At 52.1% G+C, this 25,063-nt stretch overlaps 2 protein-coding genes across 3 annotated transcripts in view; one reads left to right on the forward strand and one right to left on the reverse strand.

Moving 5' to 3' along the window:
- Window positions 1-394: 394 nt before the first annotated feature.
- Window positions 395-17,572, forward strand: SIGLEC15 (sialic acid binding Ig like lectin 15). Its single transcript, XM_019739668.3, is given in 7 exon segments — window positions 395-516; window positions 9,074-9,133; window positions 9,448-9,831; window positions 10,986-11,363; window positions 12,683-12,713; window positions 14,596-14,645; window positions 14,648-17,572. Coding segments are annotated over 7 exon segments (984 nt in total). The 5' UTR covers window positions 395-464; the 3' UTR covers window positions 14,677-17,572.
- A 4,367-nt stretch (window positions 17,573-21,939) lies between these two features.
- The window catches only part of EPG5 (ectopic P-granules 5 autophagy tethering factor), a 98,750-nt gene continuing 95,626 nt past the window's right edge, over window positions 21,940-25,063 (reverse strand). For both annotated transcript variants that reach the window (XM_019739695.3, XM_019739694.3), the window contains exon 44: window positions 21,940-24,121. In XM_019739695.3, coding sequence (XP_019595254.3) covers window positions 23,939-24,121 — 183 coding nt within the window. In that variant the 3' untranslated portion in view covers window positions 21,940-23,938. The remainder of the gene's footprint in view (window positions 24,122-25,063) is intronic.

Genomic DNA, 25,063 nt, shown 5'->3' on the forward strand with positions numbered 1-25,063 from the left:
GTGTGCCATCCCGGCACACCAAAATTGTAGGAAGGTAAAGAGGAAGGGAAGGGAAGAGGGATGGAGGGAAGGAGGGAAAGAGGAAGGGAGAGAGAAAGGGAGGGAAGGAGGGAAGGAGGGAGGAAGGGCAGCGTAAGAACAGCAAGCAGTTTGTTCAAAGGGACTAGTGGCCACAGGAAAGGGTCCTGCTCTTCCCCATCCACTTCTCTGTTTCCTGTCCAGAAAATCATCCAAGTGGTTCCCCTCTTGGTTTTCCACATGACTAAACCCCACGGGTCTCTAATCATACCTCGGGCTTCCTGGCTGCCTCTCCCCAGTTACTTCAGCGCCTGCAGAGCCCGGCAGGGGTGCAGACCTGGGCACACCACCCACCCCTTCCCACCTTCCTTCCCCCCACACCCACGCTAAGGAGGGCTCTCACTGGTGGCCTGGCTGAATGTGGGGGCTAGCCAGGCACTCACAACATGGAAGGGTCCGTCCGACTCCTGGCCTGCTTGGTGTGCGTCGTCCCGATGGGTGAGTCTCCCACTCTTCTCTCTGGCCCGTGCTTAGAACAGAATAGATGCTCACAAAACCCTAGGTCATCTTCTCTTCTTGAACTTGGAGCAGCCAGGTTTTTCCAGACCCTCCAAGACTATGGAGGAGGAAGAGCTGCACTTTGGGAGTCTGAAGTTCAAGTCTGGTCTTCCCCTTGGGCTCCCAGGGATTGAGGCAGCCCCCTACCTTCTCTGGGTCTCTGTGTCCCATCTGTAGAAAAGCCACCTGCACCATGTACTTCTATAAGGATCCAGGGAGATCATAGGCAAGGTGAGAAGACAATCCAGGCTCTGAATAGACTGGGTGTTGCTGTCATCCAGGTATTTTTGTCTTGATGTGTGGGCACAGACCCGAGGAGAAGGGAAGAGAGCACACGGTGGTTTGGGGTAAGGGTGGGGATGATTTCCTTGGGGAGTAGGGCAAGTGACAGAAGGTACCCTGACCACCCAGCAGGAACCCCAAAGCGTGAGTGGGAACCCTTTGTGGCAGGCTGAAGTAACAATAGCCTTGGTCACTTAGCTCAGTGAGTTAACGTCTCTGGGAACAGTGTGTCTCAAGGGATGGTCACCATCCATCAGAATCCCAGGGGAGGGGACACTTGTTAAAATGCAGCTCCTTTGGCTCCACCCTAGACCTGCGGAGTCACAATGTCAGGCAGCAGAGCCCAGGAATCTGCATTTGCAACCATTGTCCTGGGTGATTCTGATGGTTGGTGCAGTTGAGGGTAACAGGAGAAAGGACAGAGACCGTCCTCTGAGCCCCAGCCTCTGTGCGGCCTCAGTCTCTTCCTCGACCCCAGCCTGAGATGTCCCTCCCGTGACTGCTCCTGGACTCAGCCTCCATGCACACAGCCACTGGCTGTCACGTGCAGCCTGATGACATCCCACGCTGCAAAAGTCAACATTCCTTCCACAGGTGCCTGTCTCCACGACTGGATAATAAACTCCCACTCCTTTGGTTCCTTTCCTTCCTCTCTAGCGTTCACACAGAGCCGAGTCCAGTCAGAGTCTGGGTTGGATAGTAACAGGAAGTGCCCACTAGCTCTTACAAAGTGCTGACACTTCAATTAGTAACTCACGTGGGCCTCAGAACCCGTGAGAAATGAACTGTTCTACCCCCTTTTCACAGATGAGGAAACTGAGGCACAGAGAGGTTCAGAGTGGTGCAGGGTGGAGATGAGGTTTGAACCCCAGTGTGTGTGGCCCTAGACGGGACTCCCCCCTCACAGTCTGCTGTCCTGTGCACAGAGTCCTGTGGTGGGGGCTGATGGGGAAGGGGCTTTCTTCTCCCAAGTTGACCTAACTCAGCCATCTTTCTGTGGTCATTTAGGGTCGGGTCCCACTTAGAGGGTAGAGGCTGGAGGAGGTGACCCTGCCCAGACCTGAGGCAGCTAGGAAAGCATTTCCAGACATGAGTTTACATCAGACATGGCTTTGAATCCTGGCTCTGCTATTTCCTAGCTGTGTGGCCCTGGGAAGGTTGCCTAACTTCTCTGAGCCTCTGTAAAGTGGGGTCCCTGCCACCTCGTGGTGGTGTTGTGAAAAATAATTAGATCACGGATGAAAGGCCCCCAGCACAGTTCCTGGCGCTCAGTGGTTGTGCAATAAATGGCAGGGAAATGCTGAAGTCGCACAGCTTCAAGAGAAGCGAGATATGGGGTGTCTTTGTTTTGTTTTTCTTTTTTTTTTCTTCCTCCTGCTGAGGGTCAGCTGCTATGAATCAATTAAAGACAAAAAAATTTAGAGGAAGCATGAGCAGTCACATGTTCAAGAACAAAACCTTCACCACACAAATGCTCCAACTGTGTGTTGGGATTACCCAGAAGGCCCAGGCACATGTGTGAGCCCGTTTGTGGCAGAGACCTTTTCATACTGGCGGCTGCTTCACTGCTAAAACCCAGACGTCTGTCACTAGGGTGAGCAGGGTCCCACTTTCTTAAACCCCTCTTGTGCGGCTCACCTGTGAGCCTCTCCATCGGGCAGAAGGACTGGGCAGGAGGTCCCTGACCTGGGCAGGAGGAATTTGTCCTGAGAAACCCTCCTTTCACTTGTTGTGCCCTCCTCCTTCAAACTGGTATCCCCCACCTCCAGCACCCAGTGTTCTGAGCAGCCCCTCATCCCCTGGCGTCTCCATACACTCTTCCTTGTCTTTCCCCTCTGCCTCCCTCTAAATCTGCTTTTAGAAAGCAGGAGGTGCCAGGGAACATAGCAGGTGGGCAAAACAGGGGTCTGGGAGCTCTGGTCATATGAGTGACCTTGGGAAAGTCCTCCATCTGTCCACAAATCTCTGATAAGCAGGGGTAGCCATCACAGTAGCTGTGATCCCCGAGGACTTCTGTGTCAGGCCTTTGACGAGCAGTTCATTTACTCTTCACCACAACCTGAAGAGTGAGGACACTTGTCCCTGTTTCAGGGAGGGCAAGTGACTTTCTGAGATGTCGCAGCCTGGATGTGAACTGGTGTCTTCTCAATGCAGCCCACCCTTTACACCACCTACATGCAGTGGTGGTGAGCCTGGGGTGCTCAGAGGAATTTACTTGACTAGCTCTGAACCACTGCAGAAAAAGAAACCTAAAAGGCCAGACAAATCGTGGCAGTCACCCGAGGGCGTGGAGGTACAGAGAAAAAGGAGAAAAAAGTCCGGGAGGAGGTAGTCTGCTGTCATGGGTCCAGAGGAAATGGGAGGGTTTAATGAGCCAGAACACTCATGGTGGCTTAGACCAAGAAGTCCTTCGCAGGGGGCAGGAGGAGTGAAGCGGGGCAGGGTCCCGTGAGGAGGCCAGGGGAGCATGGGCAGGGACAGGCTAAATCGGAACTCAAGGGCAGTGCCCTGTGGCGACACTGCCCCAGGATAGGGTCCCCCTGTGGCTCCGCTTCTCTGTCAGCTCAGGTGAGCCAGTCCACTTTCACGTGGCCAGAGAGGCGAGGGTTAAAGGGAAGCTGGCAGCGTCCTGGAGGCAGAAGGAGATGAGCAGGCCCTGCACTCACAGGTCCCTGACCTCACCTCCTCCCAGAACCTTCTAGACGTGGTTCACACTGACGGATGGGATTTCCGTTTCCCCTCCCTCCTCTCCCCTCTGTACTCCACCCCTTTCTCATCTTTTCTCCACTGATAACCTATCGGGACAGAAAGAACTTCCAGGAGCAAACTGAGGGGCAGGAGGGAATTGGAAGGAATGCAAAGTTCCCCAGCTCAGCCCACACACCTCACTGCTGAGGTTTGGTGGCCAAGACAAGCATATCTCCATGCCCCCCAAATGCCCTCTCCTGACCTCCCAGGTGCCACCCTGCCTGAAAGGCCACCACTGGAGTCACTCGCTGAGGACACCTGTTAACATGCCCATTGTTCCCCAGGAGGGTAGCCCCCCGTCATAGTTGGCTCATCAGATTGGTTGCCTGTCAACTGGTAACGTCAGCCATCATGGCAGCAGCCCTGCAGACCTGGGGGGGGGGGGGCGGTATCCAGCTCTGAGTGCCCCGAGGCTATCCCTCCAGAGATCCATGGGGACTGCCCACCTGGCATCATCCTTCCCCCCCAACAAAGTCCCTAACGAGTTTCCTCCAGAAAACTGCCCCATCAAGCCCACCCAGCTGTGTAATCCTGTGAACGTGGGCACTCTGTGAGGGAACCCCCACTGGCCCCTGTCCCACCACGACCGCCTTTGGGTCATTTTCCTGTGTCTGTGATCCACAGACAGCGACTGACCCACATTCTGTGATGAGACCGATAAACAGTTTTCTCTATTATCAACATCAGCACCGTTAGCACAGAACACACTGCAAGTGACCTACAGGGAGGCTCCCAGGCATATTTCCGCTTTCCTCCTCACCAAGGAACTGGCACCTCTTCGCTCGGCTTCTGCCAAACCAAGGTTTCTATTTCTGATCCATCCAGATGCTGCTTCTGTCCATGCAGGTTCTGCAGACAGGCTTCTGTCTCCCACGAATTCTTCTCCCTCCCTGGCACCACTGGCTCGGGGCTCTGGGATAATACGTCCGGGAGAGTCAACTACACCTTAGCTGAGTCGTGAGCATGACGACACAGAAGCTGGTGCCCAGGGCTGCAGCCCCCGCCCTTCCCTGCTGAGCACCAGTCACCGAGGGGTAGTGAGGAGAGTTTGGTAAATGGCTGCATGGGACCATCAAGGTACGGATGCATCTTTCCCAGGAGCTGAGTTTTCTGGATAGTTAATGGCTTTTTTAAGTACCTGGAAGACTTTTAATTTAGATAGACTTATTTCTAAAATGTTTTATGGACTTCCTTGCTATTTGTACCCAAATATCATTTTCAGAATAGACTTTTAGACTGAAAAGTGACCTTAGTAAACATCTAGAGACAGCATTTCATGGATGAGCCCACTGAGGCTAGAGAGCTAACGGGATTATCTTAAGTCCCAAAGTCAGGGTCAGTCCAGCCAGGGCTAGAGCCCCAGATAGACCCCTGATCCTTCACCTGGGGCCCATGCCTCCCACAGCAATGAAACTTTCCAAGGCAGCTTGGGTTGTGGCTGTGAGCTTCTGTTCTACCCACCTGCTGCAGCAGTGTTGTGATGTCTGAAGACCCTCTGCCCTTTATCCTTCTATAAGTGCTGCCTTTTGTACTGTACTTTTCTCATTTCTATCCAGAACTGTCTTTTCATTAATTGTACTGGACCCTTCCTCCCTGTCAGTTGTCATTTCTGGCTGCTTTCAGTGAGCTTACAAACAGCATCCACTTTCCAGCTTTTCACTTTGTATTTCCCCAGCTGAGAAGCTAATCAAACAAATTCATTGAACTGTGGATAGATAAAAAGCAAACAGTAGCTGAGCAATGACCAGACTGTAAACATAGCAAGGAGGGCCACTACATGTCACTGTGATTGTATCCCCAGTACTCTGCACGATATCTAGCAAACAATAGACCCTCAATAACTATCTATTGAGTGACTATATACGTAAATAAATGACCAGGTATCAGGTGAGTGAAGGGCAAGGACTGGGCTATTTATTGTGTCTCACATGGTCTAAGATGCCAAATCGAGCTGCAAAAGGTGCCAGCTTAGGGTAGCAATGTCTTAACCTGCTGTAGCATCACCCTGGTTATACGCCCAGAGCACTTCTCTGCCACCCGTCAGCACTCCCTGCCCTACCCCCCACCTCCGTCCATTCCACTTCCTCTGCACGGCTAGTGAAAGAAGGGAAGCAACAGGCATTGAGCCTCTGCTGGGTGTCAGGTACTGTGATCTACATATGTGATTTCATTCAATCGTCAATCCTATGAGGAAGGTATTATGGTCCCCTTTTAGCCACAGAGGAACCTGAGACCTGGGACATTAAGTAAGAAACTTGTCCAAACATCTCCCAGTAAGTGAATGAGCCGAAAAGAGTGCCAGACACACATTGGGTGCTCAGTACCACTCTGATGAAAGAAATGACCTCCAGTGAGACTGTCCCCCAGATCCAGCTGTGCCAAACCTGGAATACTTTCCACCATGCCCTGTGGCCCACCATTGAGAGGAGGTATTTCAGCCTCCGAATATGGGCCTCCTGTTGACCCCAGGAGTTTGACTGACCTGAGACAAGGAGATTAGAGACCCTACAAAAAGGGGCTGTGGTTCCCATTCAGAAGTTGTCCCTCCCCATCCTGAGAAAGGAGCGGCCAGAAGGAAAGGTAAATGTTACAGGATGCTGAGAGCTTGGATTCCTGCCAAAGCAAATGCATTTGCTCCCTGTACAATCCCTGCTGACCTTGAGTGTCTGAGGCGAGGGGGGTAGGGGATTAGAGACTCATTCAAAAAAAGTCTATGTGTGAGAGGGAGTCTGTTCTGCAGGTAAACAGGAAACAGTTTCCCACCCCCCATTCTGCAAAGAGCCAAGATGGTGACACTTGGTGAAAGGGCCTCTGTGTGCCTGCTGTACTCTTACAGCAAAACCCCCAGGGAAGGAGGGGCCCTGGCCTACCATCTGTATCGCACTTCAGGATGATTCCAAACAAGGCTAACAACCTCAGGCACATAGCGTAGGGGACAAGGGAAGAATGTGAACCACCGAGGGTCAAGCCTTGGCTCTGCTTCCAGTTGGTCAAATGATCTGGTCAAGTCATTTGTGCTCCCTGAGCTCCAGGTGCCCCTTCTCTAAAAAGGGGATAATGACAATCCCTCCTGGGGTTCTCGTGCATATGAAAGGAGATGTGGTAGACCCCTAAGGAGCCCCCAAAGCACTGTGGACTCTGTCCCCCTACAACCTCTCTGCTAATGTCCCCAACCTCCCGATGTTGCCTTGCTATCCCTTTGCCTAGAATGCCTTCAGTCCACCTCAAGGTTTAGAAACATCCCACTTCTTTGTCAAGGAGCTGCTGAAACGGTGTCTCCTCTCTGGTGGGTCCTCCCCTCCCTGCCTGCAGGATGCCTCTTGCCCCACCCCACCAGCCACCCAGGTCACCCTCCCTTCTGCTCTGTCCTAGCAATTCCATTCAGCATTCCTTACTATGTGGCTGGGCAATAACTACACAAATATGACTCCATGAAGGTGGCCCCTGCCCTCCCAGAGCTTCTGGGTGCCTGAGTGACACACAGTTCACAGGTAATGCCCATCAGAAGGAAGTACCTCTGCCAGCCCTGGGGCACAGGGGTGTGGCACCAGGCCCAGGCTTGGGGCCCCAGGAAGGCCTTCCACTGCAGGCAGGCTCAGAGGAGACCTGGGGACAGCAAGGAGGAAGCTGCTGAGTGAAACGGGCCAAGAACCTTGTTCAGACAGAGGGAACATTGTATCCCTCATTAGAGCACCTGGCCAGCCAGAGTGTAATTATGTGTTCCAGACCCGTTTCCCTTTCTGAGCTGTGAGGCCCAGCAGGCTGGTAAAGTTACTCTGTTGATCTTTATAACCCCTGCTGGTACCTTCCAGTCTGATAAATGTTTGCTAATTGATGAACGCACAATAGCAAACAATACCTAGGGAATCTGGATTCTGTGAGATGCAAGAGGCCAGAGGAGGCTGAGGTTACAGAAGGTGGGAAGTGCAGGGAAACAGGCAGGGAGGAAGCCTCAAGAGCATGGAGGTGCTTTCTGCCACTGGGAGTGCTGACTGAACCAGCAAAACCTTCAGAAAGCGTTTCGCAAATTTGAAACGAGGCCTTTTGATTATTAACGATTGAGCAAACAATACCTTTACTAGGGATAAATATCAAGTCCTCCATTTGGGTTCAAAAGCGTAATTCCACTTGTCTGGAAGAAAAGAGATTTGGATTAGAAGCAGATTGTGTGAAAAAAGAACTTGCGGTTTTACTTCAATGCAAGCTCAGTACAAAACGAGGTTGTACCCGAGGCACAGATCATACAACCCGATTCGTCCCCCACTCTGTCGGTCCAGCACACCTGGAGCTCCGGGTCAGGACGCGACACCGCATAGAAAGGACAGAGCAGGCGGTGAGGCTGGGGCGGGGCAGGGACTTCCCCTTCTCGGGGACTGGGACTTCCGCCAGAGAAGGGGAGACTTAATGGGTCCGGGATGGCCATGATGGGATACTGGAAGTGCCACCACGGGTAGGCGATGCACATGCTCCAAAGAGCAGTGGTGGTCATGTGGGGGATGGTTGACGTCAGTTCTGTGCAGGAGGAATGTCCTGACCTGTAGATTATTCATAGATGGAGGATGGTCTGCCAGCTGCGGGCTGAGAGGACACCTGCCCAGGGCATGAGTCCGGATATCCCAAAGAGCAAAGAGCACTAGACTTGGAGTCAAAAAAGCTGGGTTTCTCCCAACTTCTGCCTGTGACTCTGGGCTTTCATTTTTCTCATCTGTAACATTATCTGCCCTGCTTTTCTCCCCTGGGTGTTTTGAAGGTCATGTGACATGATATATGTGAAAGATGTAAATGGCAACGCCCTTTGGAAACACAAGGAATGCTACATGATTCCCTCTAAATGCACTTTTCATGCACTGCACCTGGGCACTAGCTGGTAAGCCTGCCCTCCCTCCTTGGGGAGGCACCACCCCTGGCCTGATCCTCTAAGGACCAGCACTGACACCCATCCACCCACCAGACTCAACCCTCCCTCGACTACTTGGGGTTAGTGATTCACCAGCCCTCTGTAAGCTGGAGGCAGAGCGCAGGTGTGGGAGCTTAGCTCAACTATACTTCAGAGGCTCACAACACAGGAGGTGAGGAAACTGAGTCCAGAGGTGCTTGCACAGAGCAAGGAGGCAAGATAATGACCCACCACACTCGGCCTCTCAGCTCCCTATCTGGGCAGTAACCTAATGGGAAGCCCACTTGGGTTGACTTGGATTCTAGAGGAATTTCATCCATCAACTCAACACATTAACTTCAAAACATACCATTCCCTCCAGAGTCTATTTTCCCTCTATGAATGAGAGTGTTGGTTTCCAGGCCTTTAGTGAACTGGAGTGCCAGCTCTGGAATCAGGCTGTCCTGAGTATGAATGCCATCTTTGTTTCATCCTACCTGTTCCTAGCTGTGTGATCTCAAGCAATTACTCAACCTTCCTGTGCCTCAGTTTCTTAACATGTAACCCGGGGAAAACTATGTTTACCTCTAGGATCATGTGTGAGAACTAAAAGAGATACTACCAGGAACCTGCTCAACACAGAGGTGCACAGTAAGTGCTTTTATTATTCTCACCATCTTGGAGGTCTTGGGATCGTACTGTCACCACGGGATCCCAGGACTTTTCTGCAACAGGTCACTGGGCCTGTAAGTGAGGTGGGACCACCCAGACAGAGGCAAATAGTCCCAGGAAGATGGGGGAAGGTCCAGGTACCTGGTCGGTCTTGGGAGTCAGGGTCCCGGGAAATGCCTCTCGAGTCACGGGGTGGGTGTCCAGGCCCCCACGGAGGGTCCCTGCGGAGTCCTGGGCCTGCGGCCAGGACACTGCTCAGGTAAGGCTGACGCGCCCCGCTCTCCTGCCTGCAGGTGCCCCGACGCAGCGCTGGTCCATGCAGCTGCCCGCAGAGGTGAGCGCGACGGCGGGTGAGGCGGCGGTGCTGCCCTGCACCTTCACGCACCCTCACCGCCACTACGACGGGCCGCTGACGGCCATCTGGCGTGCGGGCGAGCCCTACGCGGGCCCGCAGGTGTTCCGGTGCGCGGCGGCGCGGGGCAGCGAGTTCTGCCAGACGGCGCTGAACCTGCACGGCCGCTTCGGCCTGCTGGGCAACCCGCGCCGCAACGACCTCTCGCTGCGCGTCGAGCGCCTCGCCCTGGCAGACAACGGCCGCTACTTCTGCCGCGTCGAGTTCGCGGGAGATATCCACGACCGCTACGAGAGTCGCCATGGCGTCTGGCTCCGCGTGACGGGTGAGAGCGGCGGGGCCCGCGGCTGCCGGGGCGGCGCAGCACCTTTGCTTTCTCCCGCCTTCAGGCCCCTCTCAGGACTATTAGGTGCCCGACACATGCCCGCCGCTGGGATCCCAAGCGGAGCAATACACACACCCCTTTCTCTAGAGCGGGGGCAGGGGCTGCTGGGTATCACACCTGGCGGTAGTTATGGGCCACCTGGGAACTTGTCAGAAATGCAGACTCCTGGCCCTGGGAAGGGCTGGTTAGTTGGAGCCCAGGAATGGGTATTGTAATGAAGCGCCTAGAGAGTGCCAGTGCCCAGTGGCTCGCAGTCCAGAGAAAAGATAAACGAACGAATAATAACCTAAATACGGCACGGGCTGCAAGGGCGAGTCCTGTGTGCACGGAAAGCCGGCCGTGGCGGTGCACAGGGAGCCAGTCAAGTGCCCAACACTTTGCTAAGCCCTGAGGTGTAAAGATAGGGGAACCGGGACCTCCGTCCCAAAAGTAGTGGTTCTCAGCCCTGGCTGTGCATTGGAAATCACTTGTAGAGCTTTTTAAAATCCTGAATTCCCTGCTATGGGTGGGCCCAGGAGTTCTCGGTTGGAGTCTGGCTCCGCCAAGAATTTGCCATGTGCCCTGAGGCCGGCTAGACTGTCAGCCTGAGTGCATTTCAGTTTCTTCCCAGGGTCGGCACCTCCCTAATACAGGCCCAGGGATTCAGTGAATCAGGCTCAATTCTGCTTGTGGGAGGTGCCAGTAAATCACACCAGCAGACGGCCCCCAACCCTGCAATACCACAATAATAACGACCGCGTAGCGAGCATTTGCTATGGGCCAAGCCGTAGCCCAAGCACCCCACACCTATTAGCTGGCCAAATCTTCTCACCAACCCGATAAGGTGAGTGATCCCCATTTTACACATGGAGAAACGGGCACAGAACAGCAGAGTAGTTTGCCCAAGACCACACCTGTATTGGGATCCAGGCAAGCTGGCAGGAGAGCCCACTCCCTTCTTTCCAGAGACCGCCCCCCCAACCTCTCCCAACTTGCTCGGCGACTAAAGGGGACAGGGAGGGGTACCCTTTGTCCTCGCCGGTCGCACGCGCGCTCTCTGACTGCAGTTCCTTTTCTCCCCCCCACCCCCACCCCCCACTGACCGCGGCCCGCAGCTGCCCCGCGGATCGTCAATATCTCGGTGCTGCCTGGCCCAGCGCATGCCTTCCGCGCACTCTGCACTGCCGAAGGGGAGCCGCCGCCCGCCCTCGCCTGGTCCGGCCCGGCCCTGCGCAACGGCTCGGCAGCCGTGCCGGGCCCGGGGCAGGGTTACGGCCAGAAGGTGACAGCAGAGCTGCCCGCGCTGGCCCACGATGGCCGCTACACGTGTACTGCCTCAAACAGCCTGGGCCGCGCCGAGGCCAGCGTCTACTTGTTCCGTTTCCACGGTGCCTCCGGGCCCTCGGCCAACGCCGTCCTGCTCGGCGCAATTGGCCTCAAGGCGCTGCTGTTGCTGGGCGTGCTGGCCGCCCTCGCCTCCCGCCGCCGCCTAGGTGGGTGCGCCCCCGGCCAGGGTAGGGGCGAGTGGAGTGGTGGGGCTGGGGCTCTCCTTTTAGGTAAGGCCTTCTGGTCGACCACCTGGCATGACACAACCAAAGCATCCTTTTTGTGCCTATGCATCATCTCCCTGCATCAGGCCCAGAAAGTGGGAACCAGCTAGAGCCCATTTTACAATCAGGAAGCTGAGGACAGCGAGGTTACGGAACTTACCTGTAGCCTAAAATCACCGAGATAGATACTCTGCCCCTGGAGCCTGCCCCTTTGCCACCACCCCGGAAAGGACTCCCCATGATCTGTGACCACACACAGGCTTTCCCAGATGGCACCATTCCATTAGTTACATACAACACGCATCTTGAGGACCTACTACATGCTGTGTAGGTGCTAGGAATACAGAGATGAGGAAGACATGGTTCTCTCCCCCTGAACGGGATACTGAGGAGTAAGCAGATAATTGCAATGTGCAGAAGTGCTATCCTAGTGCCTGGGTACTGAGAAAGCCCAAGGTATGTATGCCTCAGTTTGCTGGGCATATAAACAGGGGCCCACCCTGTCCACATAAAGGGAAGGCTTTACACAAGTAAGGTGAGAGTGAAATGAAAAACTGTAAGTAGGTAGGAGCTAAGAAAACAAGGAGCTAGTGGTACTACCAGCAGACGGAACAGCATGTACAGAAGTGTGGAAGCGTCAACCAGCAGAATGTCTCCAGAGAGCTGCTGTGTGCCCCACACTACTCTCTCTGGGCTAGATGGGAAACTTGTTCTATGCCCTAGAGAAGGGGCTTCCCAGAGTCTCTCAGACCACCCAAATCAGTAGCACACTCTCAGAATGAAATCCAAAATTTTTCACAAATTGCCCTGGCTGCCACCTTTGCCAGTATGAGGCCCAGACAGTAAATTCTGGGAGTGGGGTGAAGAGGGCAGGTCACTGTGGCCTGCTCTGGCCCGAGAAGGGTGTGGTGGACTGATGGAGGAGGGCTTTGTAAGGCTCCCCTCCCAGGTCTGGGAGGGCCTACACCTGGCTACCTCTCTTGCTGGTTCTTCAGACTCACCACACATTCTGTGTGGGGGATCCTCTGATGGACCGCTCTTCACTCCACCCTTCTCCCGGGTAACTCCCGGCATCGTTCAGGCCATTTCTTCATATCCTGGTAGTTTGCTGTTTGCTGCACGTTCCCTTCAGACCACTCTCCACAGTGGGTTGGGGTGGAAAGCTGGGACTGGAGCATGGAGGCTACCATGGAGATTCATATTCTCTCTCTCTCTTTCCCTCTCTCTCTCTCTCTTCCTCGCTCCCTCCCTCCCTCACACAGAGCACCCAGTCACCCAGGACAACCCACCACGGTAAGTGAGCTGCCTCAACCCCATCTCACGCCACCCAGCTCTAGTCCCGGGGCTGGTGGCACGAGGAGAAAGAATAAGCAAAGGGCCAGTACTGGGGTCCCAGCCTTGACCAGGGCCTAGGCCCTCCCTGCAGCCTCCCAAAGGCCCGCTCCTTCAGTCCACCAAGCCCTTCTTGGGCCAGACCAGCCATGATGACCTGATCTCCCCACCCCCGCAACCCCCCACCCCACCCCCAGGATTTTATGTCTGGGCCTCACACTGACATCTCTCCCAGACCTGCCTGGTGTCCTGGTGCTGAAGGGTCATTTTCTGTGTGTCTGTCTTATCCCAGCACCTAGATGTGTTTCTTCTTATAGTGCCCAGTGTTCTAGAACAGGCAGACACACACAAGTCACCTCAAGACCTACATTGTTCCAGACACCCTGCGGAAGGCTTTGCAAAAAAAGTCATTAGAGGTTCTTAAGTCTTAGACGGGGGGCTCAGGGACCCTGCTAGAAAGTCATTGACCATCCCATCCATGTCGCCCTCCTCTCAGTGTCTGTCCAAATGAAGCCCGTGTTGAAGAAGAAAGAATCCAATTTAGACCCTGGGCAGTCTGTCCAGGATGCTTGTGGGTAGGGAGACGGGATAGGAAGAGCACAGCCTTCCAAGGCCCATTACACAAGCCCAGCTCGGCTCCCATAACTCCGCTCCACCTGTGTCCCGAGGGGTGGAAAAGCCATGCTGCCAGCCCAGGTTATCCCCTGCATTCCCAAATACCTGTGCAATGTTTCTTTTCTTTGCTAATTTACTACCTCATCAAGGCACTAAGTCAGAAACTGGACTGTTCAAATAGTTATTGAGTACCTACTATGTACCAGGCACATATATTTTGGATACTAAAGATACAGCAAAAATACCCGACCTCAAGAACTCACATTTTAGTATGGAGAATTTTAATAAAACATAAAATTGTCTTAGATTCTAAAATAAGAGCTGTGAAGGAAATGGCCAAGGCGACGAAGTAGAGCTCCAGGGTAGGGAAGTGGCCGCTGGGCTGTGGCTACTTTAGATCAGGACGTCCTCTCTGAGGACACCACATTGAGGAGACCTGCGGCTGGAGCTCGGAGGGGCTGGCAAGGGTAGTGGAGGTGATCCAGGAGGAAAAGGCAAGTTGAAAGGCTCAGGGGAGACCTGGAAAGTGGGCAGCGAGAGCTGGCAGGCTGTAGGATTCATTCTGAGTGCAATGGGAAGTCACTGCCTGGTTGTAAGCAGACAAGTGGCCCCATCCAAACAAGAGCGGGGAACAGAAGACTTGTGAGAAAGCTGTTGGCCAAGGCTGAGGCTGTCATGGCTGCCTGGATAAAGGTGGCAGGAGTGGAGGCAAGGAGATGGGGTAGACAGAAAGCAGGGCTGGCCAGAGGACTGGGTGGGCAGCATGAGCGAGGGAGGGAGCCAGGACGCCCAGGTTTGGAGCTAGAATCCTGGGTGCTCCTTACCGAGATGAAGCTGAGAGAAGCCAGGGGAGGTGGTGAGGATCATAACACATTTAGGTGTCAGATGCCCGTTCAGATGTCCCCAAAGTGAGGAGAGCAGTTGGATCCCAGGAGGCCAGGTCTGGGAATATGGGTCTGAAGGTCAGGGACACAGAGGTGGTTTTTGAAGCCACAGACGAGATCCTTTTGAGAAGATAGAGAGACTCTGCAATCTGGGATGCTGTCACAAGTTCCACAAGTTCTGCCACTGCCCTGCCTCCAACCTTCCATTAGTCTCCAGCCCCTTTTGGATCTAGGTCCCAATGCCCATCTCGTCTCTCCTTCCTGCCCCTTGCTGGGCCGTGGTTTGGGCAATCGGGGGACCCCCTCCTGGATTGGGTGGTCAGCCAACTTTCTCCCGTCCGCAGGCCCCAGGCTCAGGAGTCCAATTATGAAAATTTGAACCAGATGAGCCCCAGAACCCACCGGCAACCACACGTTCGCCATGAGGACCCCCTCAGCCAGCAGCATCCACTTGTCCACCACGAGGAGAGAAGGCTGTGAGACTTGGCCTGAGACAGCCCTTCCTGGATCCCAGGCACCTTGGCAGCCCCAGCTGGGCCACCCCTGGGGGCCAGGACACCACTCACAGGGGCTCAATGGTCTCCTACATGAACACATGTCTTGGAGACCCAGTGACATTATGTCGATAGGGCTGGCCAAAATTTTGAAAGAATGTATATTATGTGTGTGCCCACGCCAGTGTGAAACTCCCGGAAAAGCCCCTCTCATGTTTTCTTACGTAGAACACCATAGTAAAGCAGGCAGGACACTGGTAGGGTCTCGAGGCGCAGGCTCCGTCGTGGCTCAGTCACTGATTTGTTGTGTGAACCAAGACCTTTTTTGTCACTTCTCTAGGTCATAGTGCGTCCACTGCTGAACATGGACAATAACGTTCTTCCCGCCAGGCTGGTAGGACTATCACGATCTGGGGACGAAGGGACCTCGGGAAGTACAAAGCCATCTACAGACGTGAGGGGCGTTACAGGCTTCTCCTTGCACAGCGACCTTGGGATGCACAGAGAGTGCTTGCACAAGTGTGGCACCCACACCAGCCTCACTAAGAATGAAGGTTTGAAAACACACATGGGGCTGGGGCTTGGGGCTACAGCTGTGCAAACCTGTCGTCTCAGGAACTTCGAATCAGCAGTGGCCGTGTCCCCTGGGGTATCCTCTGTGACTGTCCCACAGTCTGCTCACCTCTGACCCCATCAGCTGCTCTACACACTGCCTTATGGCTTCCTGGAAACAAAAGTGGCACCCCTGGGAAAAGGAAACAAAACACCCATCATCTCAAAGCATCTGGAATCCACTCTCCTCAAGGCTGGGAAACTTCAGGGGAAGTCTGGGCTGCAGCGTCCCCAGGGATAAAGCAGCTGCAGCTCTGACCTCTCTCTCTATGACCTGCATTCTCCTAGGATGTGCAAAGTCCAAAAACTCGGGCAGTTTCACCCCGTTTCCCTGCCAGGCTGACTACAGAGTGGTTCCTTTCATATTTGCACCTCAGTGTGAACTTGCTGGTTATTTTAGCTCCTGCAGTGTGTGGGGGCAGGAAGGGGAGCGGGAGGTGTGCCTGGAATCCTGCAAGCTGGCAAGAGGAAAAAGCCAGAGATAGGAGGTAGGACTGAAGAGGCAATGGGGATGAACTTTCTTTCCTTCAGAACCTTCCAAAAGCTAGAATGGTAACCTAGAGTAGGCACAGGGTCCTCTCTGATGCTTTCCTCGGGAGATGTCCTGAAGATGGAGGGACCGTTACAAGTTAATAAGCAAGGCAGTGGGTTAAGAGCCTTTACCAAACTAGCGCCTTTACCAAACCAAGTGGGTGCTGGTGGCTCATGGTTAACTGGGGATCCATCCAGGAGCCTGTCTGAAGTGTTAAAAGGTCAGAGGAGTTGGCATGTGTACCTCCTTGTAGGGAATACTCTGGAGCACCTCCAGGGAGAGTCCTGTATCATCAGAGAAGTAGCGAAGGACACAGGGTGATGTGTCTTGGAAGCTCTGCCTGGTCTTGAAGGCCAGTTTCACGGCCAAGAGCAACAGTGATCAGAATTATTTCTTATGTATGTTTGATGCTAGGAGTTGGGTCAAGTATTTGGGAATGCAAAAACTGAGTCAGGCGTGCGAATCAGTCAGGCTGGGCTAGGTTACGCTGCAATAACAAACAAACCCCAATATTGCAATGGCTATAACTATTAGGGTTTATTCTGGTCAAAGAAACGTGCCCATCACAGATTGGCAGGGGGGCTTGGTTCATTGTACTTACTCAGGGATCCACCATCTCTAATGTTGTGGATTGCTGGGTTGGAGATAAAAAGAAAGCTCTAGAGGGTCTCCCATTTGTGATCTTAGTTCATTGGCCAGAACTAGCCACATGCCCCACTCACCCTCGAGCTGGGCAGTGCAACCCTACATTGTACCTCAAAGGAGGAAAGCCAAAAGCATTTGGCAACAGCCCTGAGGACTCCACCGTAAGACCAGTAAGTGGAAAATCATGTAAGGACAACAGTATGCTGGGGGTGCTATGGGAGCACATAAAAAGGGGTGACTGACCCAGTCTTGGGAAGGTTTCCTAGAGCAGGAGACATGGAGATGGTACATGTTGGCCATGCAAATGGGGGAAAATGGAGGGTGGGAGGTAGGAAAGAAGGGTAAGCAGAAAGGACAGTCTGAGCAAAGTCCAGGAGCTCAGACACATGGTGATGTTTAAGTAACTGGAAGTTCTGGAGCATGGGGGTAGCAGCAAGATGTGGCCAGAGCTGAGGACGCAGCGGTCAGAGGCTCCTGCATGGTGGAGAGAGCTGCCCCCACAGCCAGGAGAGTAGCAGAAGGGAGTCGGGGCACCCGACAGGCTGAGCATGGGGCCGGCTCCTATACTGCCCAGCATGGCTACGCTCACCCGTCTGACCACTGCACCTGCTCCAGGCCCACAATGCTCTTTGGCTGGGTTTCCACCTTGGAACCCTGGGCTCTCCGAGGTGCATCAGGAATACCTGGGGAGCTTGCTCACATCCCCATTCTGGGCGCTACCTGGACCTCCTGAATCACAGGCTTTGAGGGAGGGGCTGGGATTTTCAACGAATTCTCCAGGTGATTTTTGCCCCTAACTTGATAGTTAGGATCATTTTCAAACACACAGGCACACAGAGCTGAAAAGCCAGATGATCACTCAGGTACCCACCACCTACATTCAACAGTTACTAACGTTTTGCCAGATTTGCTTAATGAATGTGTGTGTGTGTGTGTGTGTGTGTGTGTGTGTGTGTGTATTTGGCTGAACCATTTGCGAATAAGCTTCAGACATCACAGTACTTCACCCCTAAATACCTGGGTCACCTGGGAACATGAGCATTCTCCCCCATAACCTCAATGCCAATTATCACATCTGAGAATACTAACAGTTCATTTTACAGCCCACATTCATACTTCCCCAGGGGTGCCCCTTCCTGTGCTATTTGCACTTGACGTTAGGGCTTCCTGGAAACAGAAGCAGCAGCATTCCTCTGATGGAGGGGTCCCAGACAAGTGATGGGCCACAGGGAGCATGCTGAGGAGCACAGCAGAGGGTCCCTCTGGCACTCCCTCTGACAAACTGTTCACAGTGCACAGGCGGCCTCCTGCTTGGTTTCCAGATAAAGCAGCTGCTCTAGGGGCAGAAGGAGAGGGGACTGCTCTTGACCATCACCAGACCCCTAGGCTGGCCGTGAAGCCTGGCGCTCTCACTAAGCAGTTGGGATGGAGCAGAGCCCCCCCCCTCCCCCGTCCTCCTTAATTGACACTCAAAGCACTCAGGCTCTATAGGTGGCAAGCTGGGGTCAGAGCCATGGGCAACAGGATCAGTCAGCACAGTGTCCTGGGGCCCCGGAGTCATGGAGAGAAGTGACCTTGGAGACCTGGTGTTTTCCAGACAGGACTTCCCAGTGTGGCACAGGGTGCAAAGCCACAGCCTTCTCTTCCTAGCGGGGCAGTGATGTGTGAACACGAGCCTGATTGTTCATCCCCAGAGGGGCTTCTGAAAACCCACAGGCTTCCCTCCACTCTCGGTTGCCCACCGGCCTGCTGGAGGTGGGTAGTAAGAGGAAGAGGCAACAACTGCCCAGGTGCATGCCCAGATCCACCAAGAGCCCAACACACTTCCCCGGCGCTCCAGGAGCTAATGTAAGGGCGAAACTAACACGGTAACACTAATAAGCTCTGTTTTAAATCAAGATGTTGCTACAGGAAAAGACGCTGTCCAAGAGATAATCTACACTGAAGGTAGGCCCTGCCCTGGGATGGAAATGGCACTCAGTGGAGCTGTTTTCACACATACCTCCTTCCCAGACTGGATGACAAGGTCCCTACCTTCCAGCCGGAGGGACCTTAGAGACCAAGATTTAGGGGACCTGGACCTGCTCCACCTCCAGCCCTGGCTACATAGGACCAGCCCCTCCACAATAACCGCTCCTCACATTCCTGGGGCCCCTTGTGATCCTCAAAGCACCTTCCCCTCCGTGATCTCAGGCAGTTCTCACTGAAAACTCGGGAGACTGATAAGGCTTCAATTATCCTCCTTTTAAAATGAGGGAAAAGTCTCAGGGAGGAAAGTGATCTGGCGAGCTTCACTCGTTTTGACGCTCCCACCATACTTTGGCCCACTCAAGATGTATCTTAACAAATGTTAATGAAATGAACACTAAGGAAGAACTCCTTAGTATTCCAATGGTGAGGTGATCTCCGGAGCAGACCAAGGCCCAGCTCAGGTTACACTGCCCTCCCGACAGCTCTGCCCGCCCAGAGGCGCCCCACTCCCACCCAGGAACTCCTGGGGTGGGAGCCTTTGTGCAGTTTCACGTCCCTCCTACCAAGGTCACAACCACATTACGACCCTCAGGACTCACCTGAGCCCTCTGGGACCACCAGGTGGCCTCTTGTCTATGCTAACTCTTAAACCCCCACGTTTTAAATTCTCTTTGAAACTCGAGGCCTTGCCCATTGTGGTGAAGTGTCACAGAATATAAATTCTACCCATTACAAGCTTTCTGATCTCACATTTTTCTTAGTGTGATTTCTGGTTCAAAAGACCTGCCAACCAACTTGACAAAAACGAGACATGTCCACGGCGTCTCCATTAAATTTGAATCTAGTTTACTTGCAGACGTTTACTTAACCCATTCTCATTCCCCTCTGTTTCTTGTCATTATATAAAAACTTGTCCTTTGTAGAAGCATGTAAAATGCTGAACAGTGAATAAGAAGTGAACATGGCAAATTTAACGACCAAAATAAGTTGTGGTTTTTAAAGGCCACGCTAGACATGTGGGAAGGTAAAGAGCGGAACGCACTTAAGAAGTATAATATTTTGTGGCACATAAGTGTTTTTAAGCCATGGAAAGAAAAATAAGTCCTCCTAACGCTCGGTGCTTCATGAGATATTCCATCTGCACATTAAAAAAATAAAAGTTATAGTAAACAACATTCCTTAGTGATTTCATTATCCCAAAACAGGATCAGTTGTTTAATTTCATTTTTTTCAAGTTATCATCAGAAATCAGGAACCTGTTCAGACTGGAGGAAACTTCAACGATAGCTTCTACAGGACGCATGATGCTTCCAGAAGGTGTGAGTTTCACCATGGACCAGAACGAGGTCAATATTAGGGCTGGCTGTAAGCCAACGTCACCCAGCTTGACCTAGATGCAAACGGAAGATCACAGCAGAGAGTACTGTATTTTTTTTAAGCAACACGCTTATTTCCAACATTATACTCTCCATTTTGCCTCATAAGACAACTGAGCAGAAAACATCCAGCTACTACCTCAAAATAAGCTGTCAAGTTGGTCCAAAATGAAGAGCAAGCATTTTAAAAGAAGTGCAAAGCGCCTCACTGTTACACCCGTCACGCAGATAGGTGAGACCAGTCTGGCAGCCACAGCTGTTAAACCGGGGTCTGGAGTTGGCACTAACTGAAGTGCAGCTCCCGGCCACAGCTGCTGAGGGCCGATGCCACCCAACATCAGGGAAGCAAACTTCGCTGCTCGGCTCACACTAGTGTGACCAACCCTCGGCAGGGCAGCGACCAGGCTGAGGACACACTCTCAGCATCTGCGGGTGACAACTTAAATTTGTGCCTTCAGTGCCTTGTCTGTCTCACCTGAGCCCTGGCCCTGCTAATCCCAGGCACAGCCCTCTCAGAATAACGGGCTACTTTGGGCACTTTTCCTGAAGTGCAGCCGTTAGACGTAGGGGGTGAGGCAGAGGGGCTGAGGACTAACTAAAGGCACTGGGCATTTCGCAGGAAGAGGACTGAGGAGGGCAGGCGGCGAGGTCAGAGGTATGATGAGGGCTGAGTGTCTGGAGGTCTGTCGGGACAGCGAGGAGAGCAGCCGCAGCCTGGCCCGCTCCAGGAGAGCCATGACCTACGTTTCCAGGAGGCCAGTTTGGGCTTAGCATAAAGCAAACTGCAAACTGAGCTGGCCGATGGCCACCTGGGCTGCCCAGCAGGGGCGGGCCAACCTGCCACAGGAAAGGGAAGGGGAGAGGCTGGGAGGCAGGGGCCGAGGATCCCTGCGGAGTGAGGGGGGGGAAGGGGGGCTGGCACAAGATGAGCTTTACTGCCCCTGCTGACGTGAAGTCCTCATTCCATGACACCTGCTTCCTGATCCAGAAGGAATCATTCATTTTCAGATTAAAAATCCCATGGAAAACTGTGTGTCACCTTCATTCAAAAGAAAGGGCGTGAACTTGAACAATGTGGACACTGATTTTGGTGACCGACTGGAGGGAACGGGGTTGCACTTGGTTAAAGTGAGGGGAGGCTGCTCTGGGGGGTTTCATTTTCCGGACTGGGCTTCTCCCACCTCAGAGAACTGAGAGCCAGGCCAACCCCGAGGAGGCAGACACGACTGGACCAACAAACTGATCACCAAACTGGGAAGACTCGTGCCTGGGGGCGAAGGTCCACTGCACGCCCAGAAGCTTCGGGAACGTGTACGGCTGGGTCCTGGTGTCCCTGTCAGGCTGAGCAGACCCATCAGCAGGCCCTCCCCCCCCGCCCCCCACAGTGTCTGTACCTCCCAGCTTTCCGCTGCGTCCACTTGTTAGAGTTAGGAGGTGAAGCCGGGAGATGGATGCGGGGAGAGGTCAAGTGTGCCTCTGTGACAGTCCTGTGGACGCAGAGTGGGGAGGGACGAGTGGAGAAGCAGAAGAGGTGCTTTTCACGGAGACCAGGAAGATGCTCGACAGCCCCATTTGAACCGGATGCCACTGCTGGCCACGCGTGGGGAAAGTCTGCGCGAGCTCACCTTCAACACTGCTCAGCAGAGGTGGCCTTGGTCTGCTGGATCCCCGCGTCTACGCAGCACCTGTGGCCCTGTGCTCTCCGGAGGCCGACGACTGCTGTCAGCAAAGGCTCGGCATTCCTGAAAGCCAACGGTCACGCTGGTCTCTTCATTCCCAGGAAGCTACAGCAGCATTGCCACCTTCTGAACTCTGGACTGTGTCTTTAAAGCACTATCTTAGCCCAGAGCCCCTCCGAGGAACCTATGCAGTGAGTAAACCTTCTGTTGTTAAGCACGAGGAACCTAAAGAGGAAGCGCTATGACCAACCATCTCTGATAATCAAGACACACAATCAAATAGTGTAGATGACATCAGGCATAAAAGTCTGCGTCAATTTTAACAACTGAAAAACCTTACACGATAGTGTGACACCCCTAAAAATTGGTTCTCACCAGCTATAACCGAAGATTGATTTTATTTATCATTTTTTACAGACCAAATACATTATAAATATTACAAACCTTCAAAAATTAACAGATTAATCATAATTTCCTTTAAAATGTACATACTGTCACTCAAAAATTTCACATTCTAGGATATCAATAATTACATCCTCTTCAAAGAGAACAGCACACAAAATATTTCCTGTCATAAAAATCTTTGCTAGCAAATCAGCCTTTAAACTGTCCGCAGCTTCTAGAATTTTCTTATACACAGCACAGGGAAGATGAGTGATTTTGAAAATGGAGAGAAGCAAAAACAAGGACAGCTTTGAAATGTGCCTGCCTGAGATGAGACGGCCACTGTGTGGCCCACAGAACTTGGAGGCTGACCAAGGATGATCTTTATCAGACCATGTCTGTGAGGCAGACTTGTTCTGTCCAACTAAGAAGTTCAAAATTAAGAACAGCTCCTACACACTTCCAAATCTCCAGGGAAGCATCCAAAGGATGTCTGAAAAGAGATTACCATTCCCTTAACCTGTATCCCCACCCCTGCTAAAAATTCTCAGTGCCTGTCCAGACATTTTTAGGTAAATACCCTTGGGCTATAGATAACCCATAAACAAAAGACTCATTATCCAAGCTGGACAAACAAAATCAAGTTTAAGCCAACAGAATTATGAGTATGATGACAGAAGTCAACTTGCTAATTCCTGGAGGAAGTGACAAGAGCAAGAAGATGGCAATAGAATAAGGCAATGTTACAGACAGGCTTTGGTAACGAATGAACTGTTAACAGAAGGCACATGGCTACTGAAAAAAAGCCAAACTTCAGTGAAGTCTCCTGACCTGACCTAGTTTCCATGGACCAGTGTTTCAGCAGGTTTGCTAGCTTCATCTGAGTTTGAAAATGGAGTGAAGAAACAAACAAGAAACAGAGAACCAAGTTCATTCGTTCTCTCCCTCTCCCTCTCCCTCTCCCTCTCCTTCTCTCTCTCTCTCTCTCTCTCTCTCTCTCTCTCTCTCTCTCTCTCTCTCTCTCTCTCTATATATATATATATATATATATATATATATATATATATATACACATATACATACATCTCCAGCAGGGCCTTCAGTTAGATAACTGGTATCTATCAAGAGTTGCAAACTTACATGTTTACAGAGGCCAAGTAAGTAATAAGAATGAGGGAACGGGCTGGGACAGGACAAAAGGGAATGTATGTCTGTACTGCACCAGCGAGAGCAAGCCCTGTTCACACTCTCCACCCCTGTGGACCACACGAAACACATGTGCACAGTGTGCTCAGCGTAGACTGTCAGCGTGCCCCCCTCCATCTTAGACTGACGGCTTCTTATCCACGAGGACGGAAACGGATTTGTCACCATCTCTGCTATCCACTATAACCAGGATCAAGGGGTCACATTTTAGACAGTGACTCACTTAAATTCAGCATTCTTACCTCTCTCCTGAGAGAAACAACACAATACTTGTAAGCTGATGATTTACCACATTTGAAAAATGCAGAAATTTTCAAAGCTCATTTTACTTTGATCCTTCAAAGTAAATGGGGTTCAAAAGTAAGGGTTCTACATGATTCCAAAAGTAGTTAGGTACAGAACAGGAGTCTTGACATTGAAATAAAACAGAAGACAGAAGTGGAGACGTACAAAGAACCCCATCGTGGGGTCTTGTAAGATGACTGGGATATTCAGCAACTGTCAACAGCTTGTCCCCAAGTGGAACTTTTTAAGTTTCTCTTGTTGGAGGGACAAAAAAACTGAAAAGTCCCCAGAAAGTTTTAAGAGCTAAGAAAACATACACATACACACCCACATACACATGTGCACATGCCCAACAGAATTATCTAGTGTCTCTGGCGTGCGTCTCAGTCAACTACCTCATTGGCCAAACTGAGCTCCGCAGTGAAACTGAGCAGTTACCTGTGCAACAGCAAAGTTAAATGTAAACATAAATAGCAACGGGTTTTTCAAAAGGCTCGGTGTTACTATCGTATGTTGTCCAAATAATGCACTTCTGGATAGAGACGGTTAACAAGAAGGGCCAGGAAGCTCTTCCCATCTTGTAGACAATGGCCAGGAAGGTTTATAAACTGCATGGCTTGCGATATCTGATCCTGGTATTCAACATACTGCTTACTTGTTGTCAAGGATTCAAGCGCATTCAGAGCCTAAAAGACATGGAAGGAAAGGGTTAACCACCTAACTGCATGGACTGTGATGCCAGCAGGTGTAGCACAGTGACTGTTATCATCTGGTACAAGCACGATCCCCAGGGGAAGCCTACAGAACTGGAATTAGAAGTCTCAAAGGCAGGACTGACTAACCACAAGCAGGAGGCCAGCAATCCATGCATGTGGGGCTTTCGCCACCTTCTCCACCCAGCCTTCCCGCTTCCTGGCCTGGGCTACTTCCCAGCCCTTCCCCACAGACGGCCACTGCTGTAGCCAGGCTGGCCTGACTGTCCCCAGGGCCCGCAGTGGAGCATCTGCTGCCTCTCTTCCTGGCCCGAACTGAAAGCCACAGGCACCAGCTGCCGTGAGGCCTGTTTGATTTACTGTTGGGTTTATTCTTAGGTTACATGATAACGTCACATTAAACTGTCTGACCAAATGAAATTCAAAAGAAACCAGTAAGTGGCTAAGCGCTGCTGAGGGTAAGCAATAAGGTCGTTCTATCAGCCAACAAGCATTAAGTAGAGATCAAGCTCCTGCAGCTTCTGCCCAACAGAAACGACAATGACATTCCCATGCCTCTCTTCAAGAATAAATAAACAAAACACTTTTAATGCCATAATTCAGAATGGGGGAAGAAAAGAGAAAAGAGTGTAATGAGAAATCAAATAAAAAAATCAGAACAATGGTTCTTGGAGGTGGGGAGTTTTATTTTCCAACTATGCAAGACCACCTACCCCCAGAATTCTGAATGTGAGCTGTGAAGTACCCCAGTCCTGCCCGTCATTTATTGTGACCACTGAACTACACAATACAGATTACAAGATGGAATTTGCTTGGCTCAGTGAACAAGGAGGGAGAAGACTTTTTTGAAGACGGTGAACTGGCAGCTTAAAAATAAATTACCAGGGAGTTGAAGACAGAAGTCTTAGGGTTGAA

The sequence above is a fragment of the Rhinolophus sinicus genome, chromosome 4 (genome assembly GCF_057876585.1).
Source record: "Rhinolophus sinicus isolate RSI-liver-muscle chromosome 4, RSI-T2T, whole genome shotgun sequence".
Lineage (NCBI taxonomy): Eukaryota > Metazoa > Chordata > Mammalia > Chiroptera > Rhinolophidae > Rhinolophus > Rhinolophus sinicus.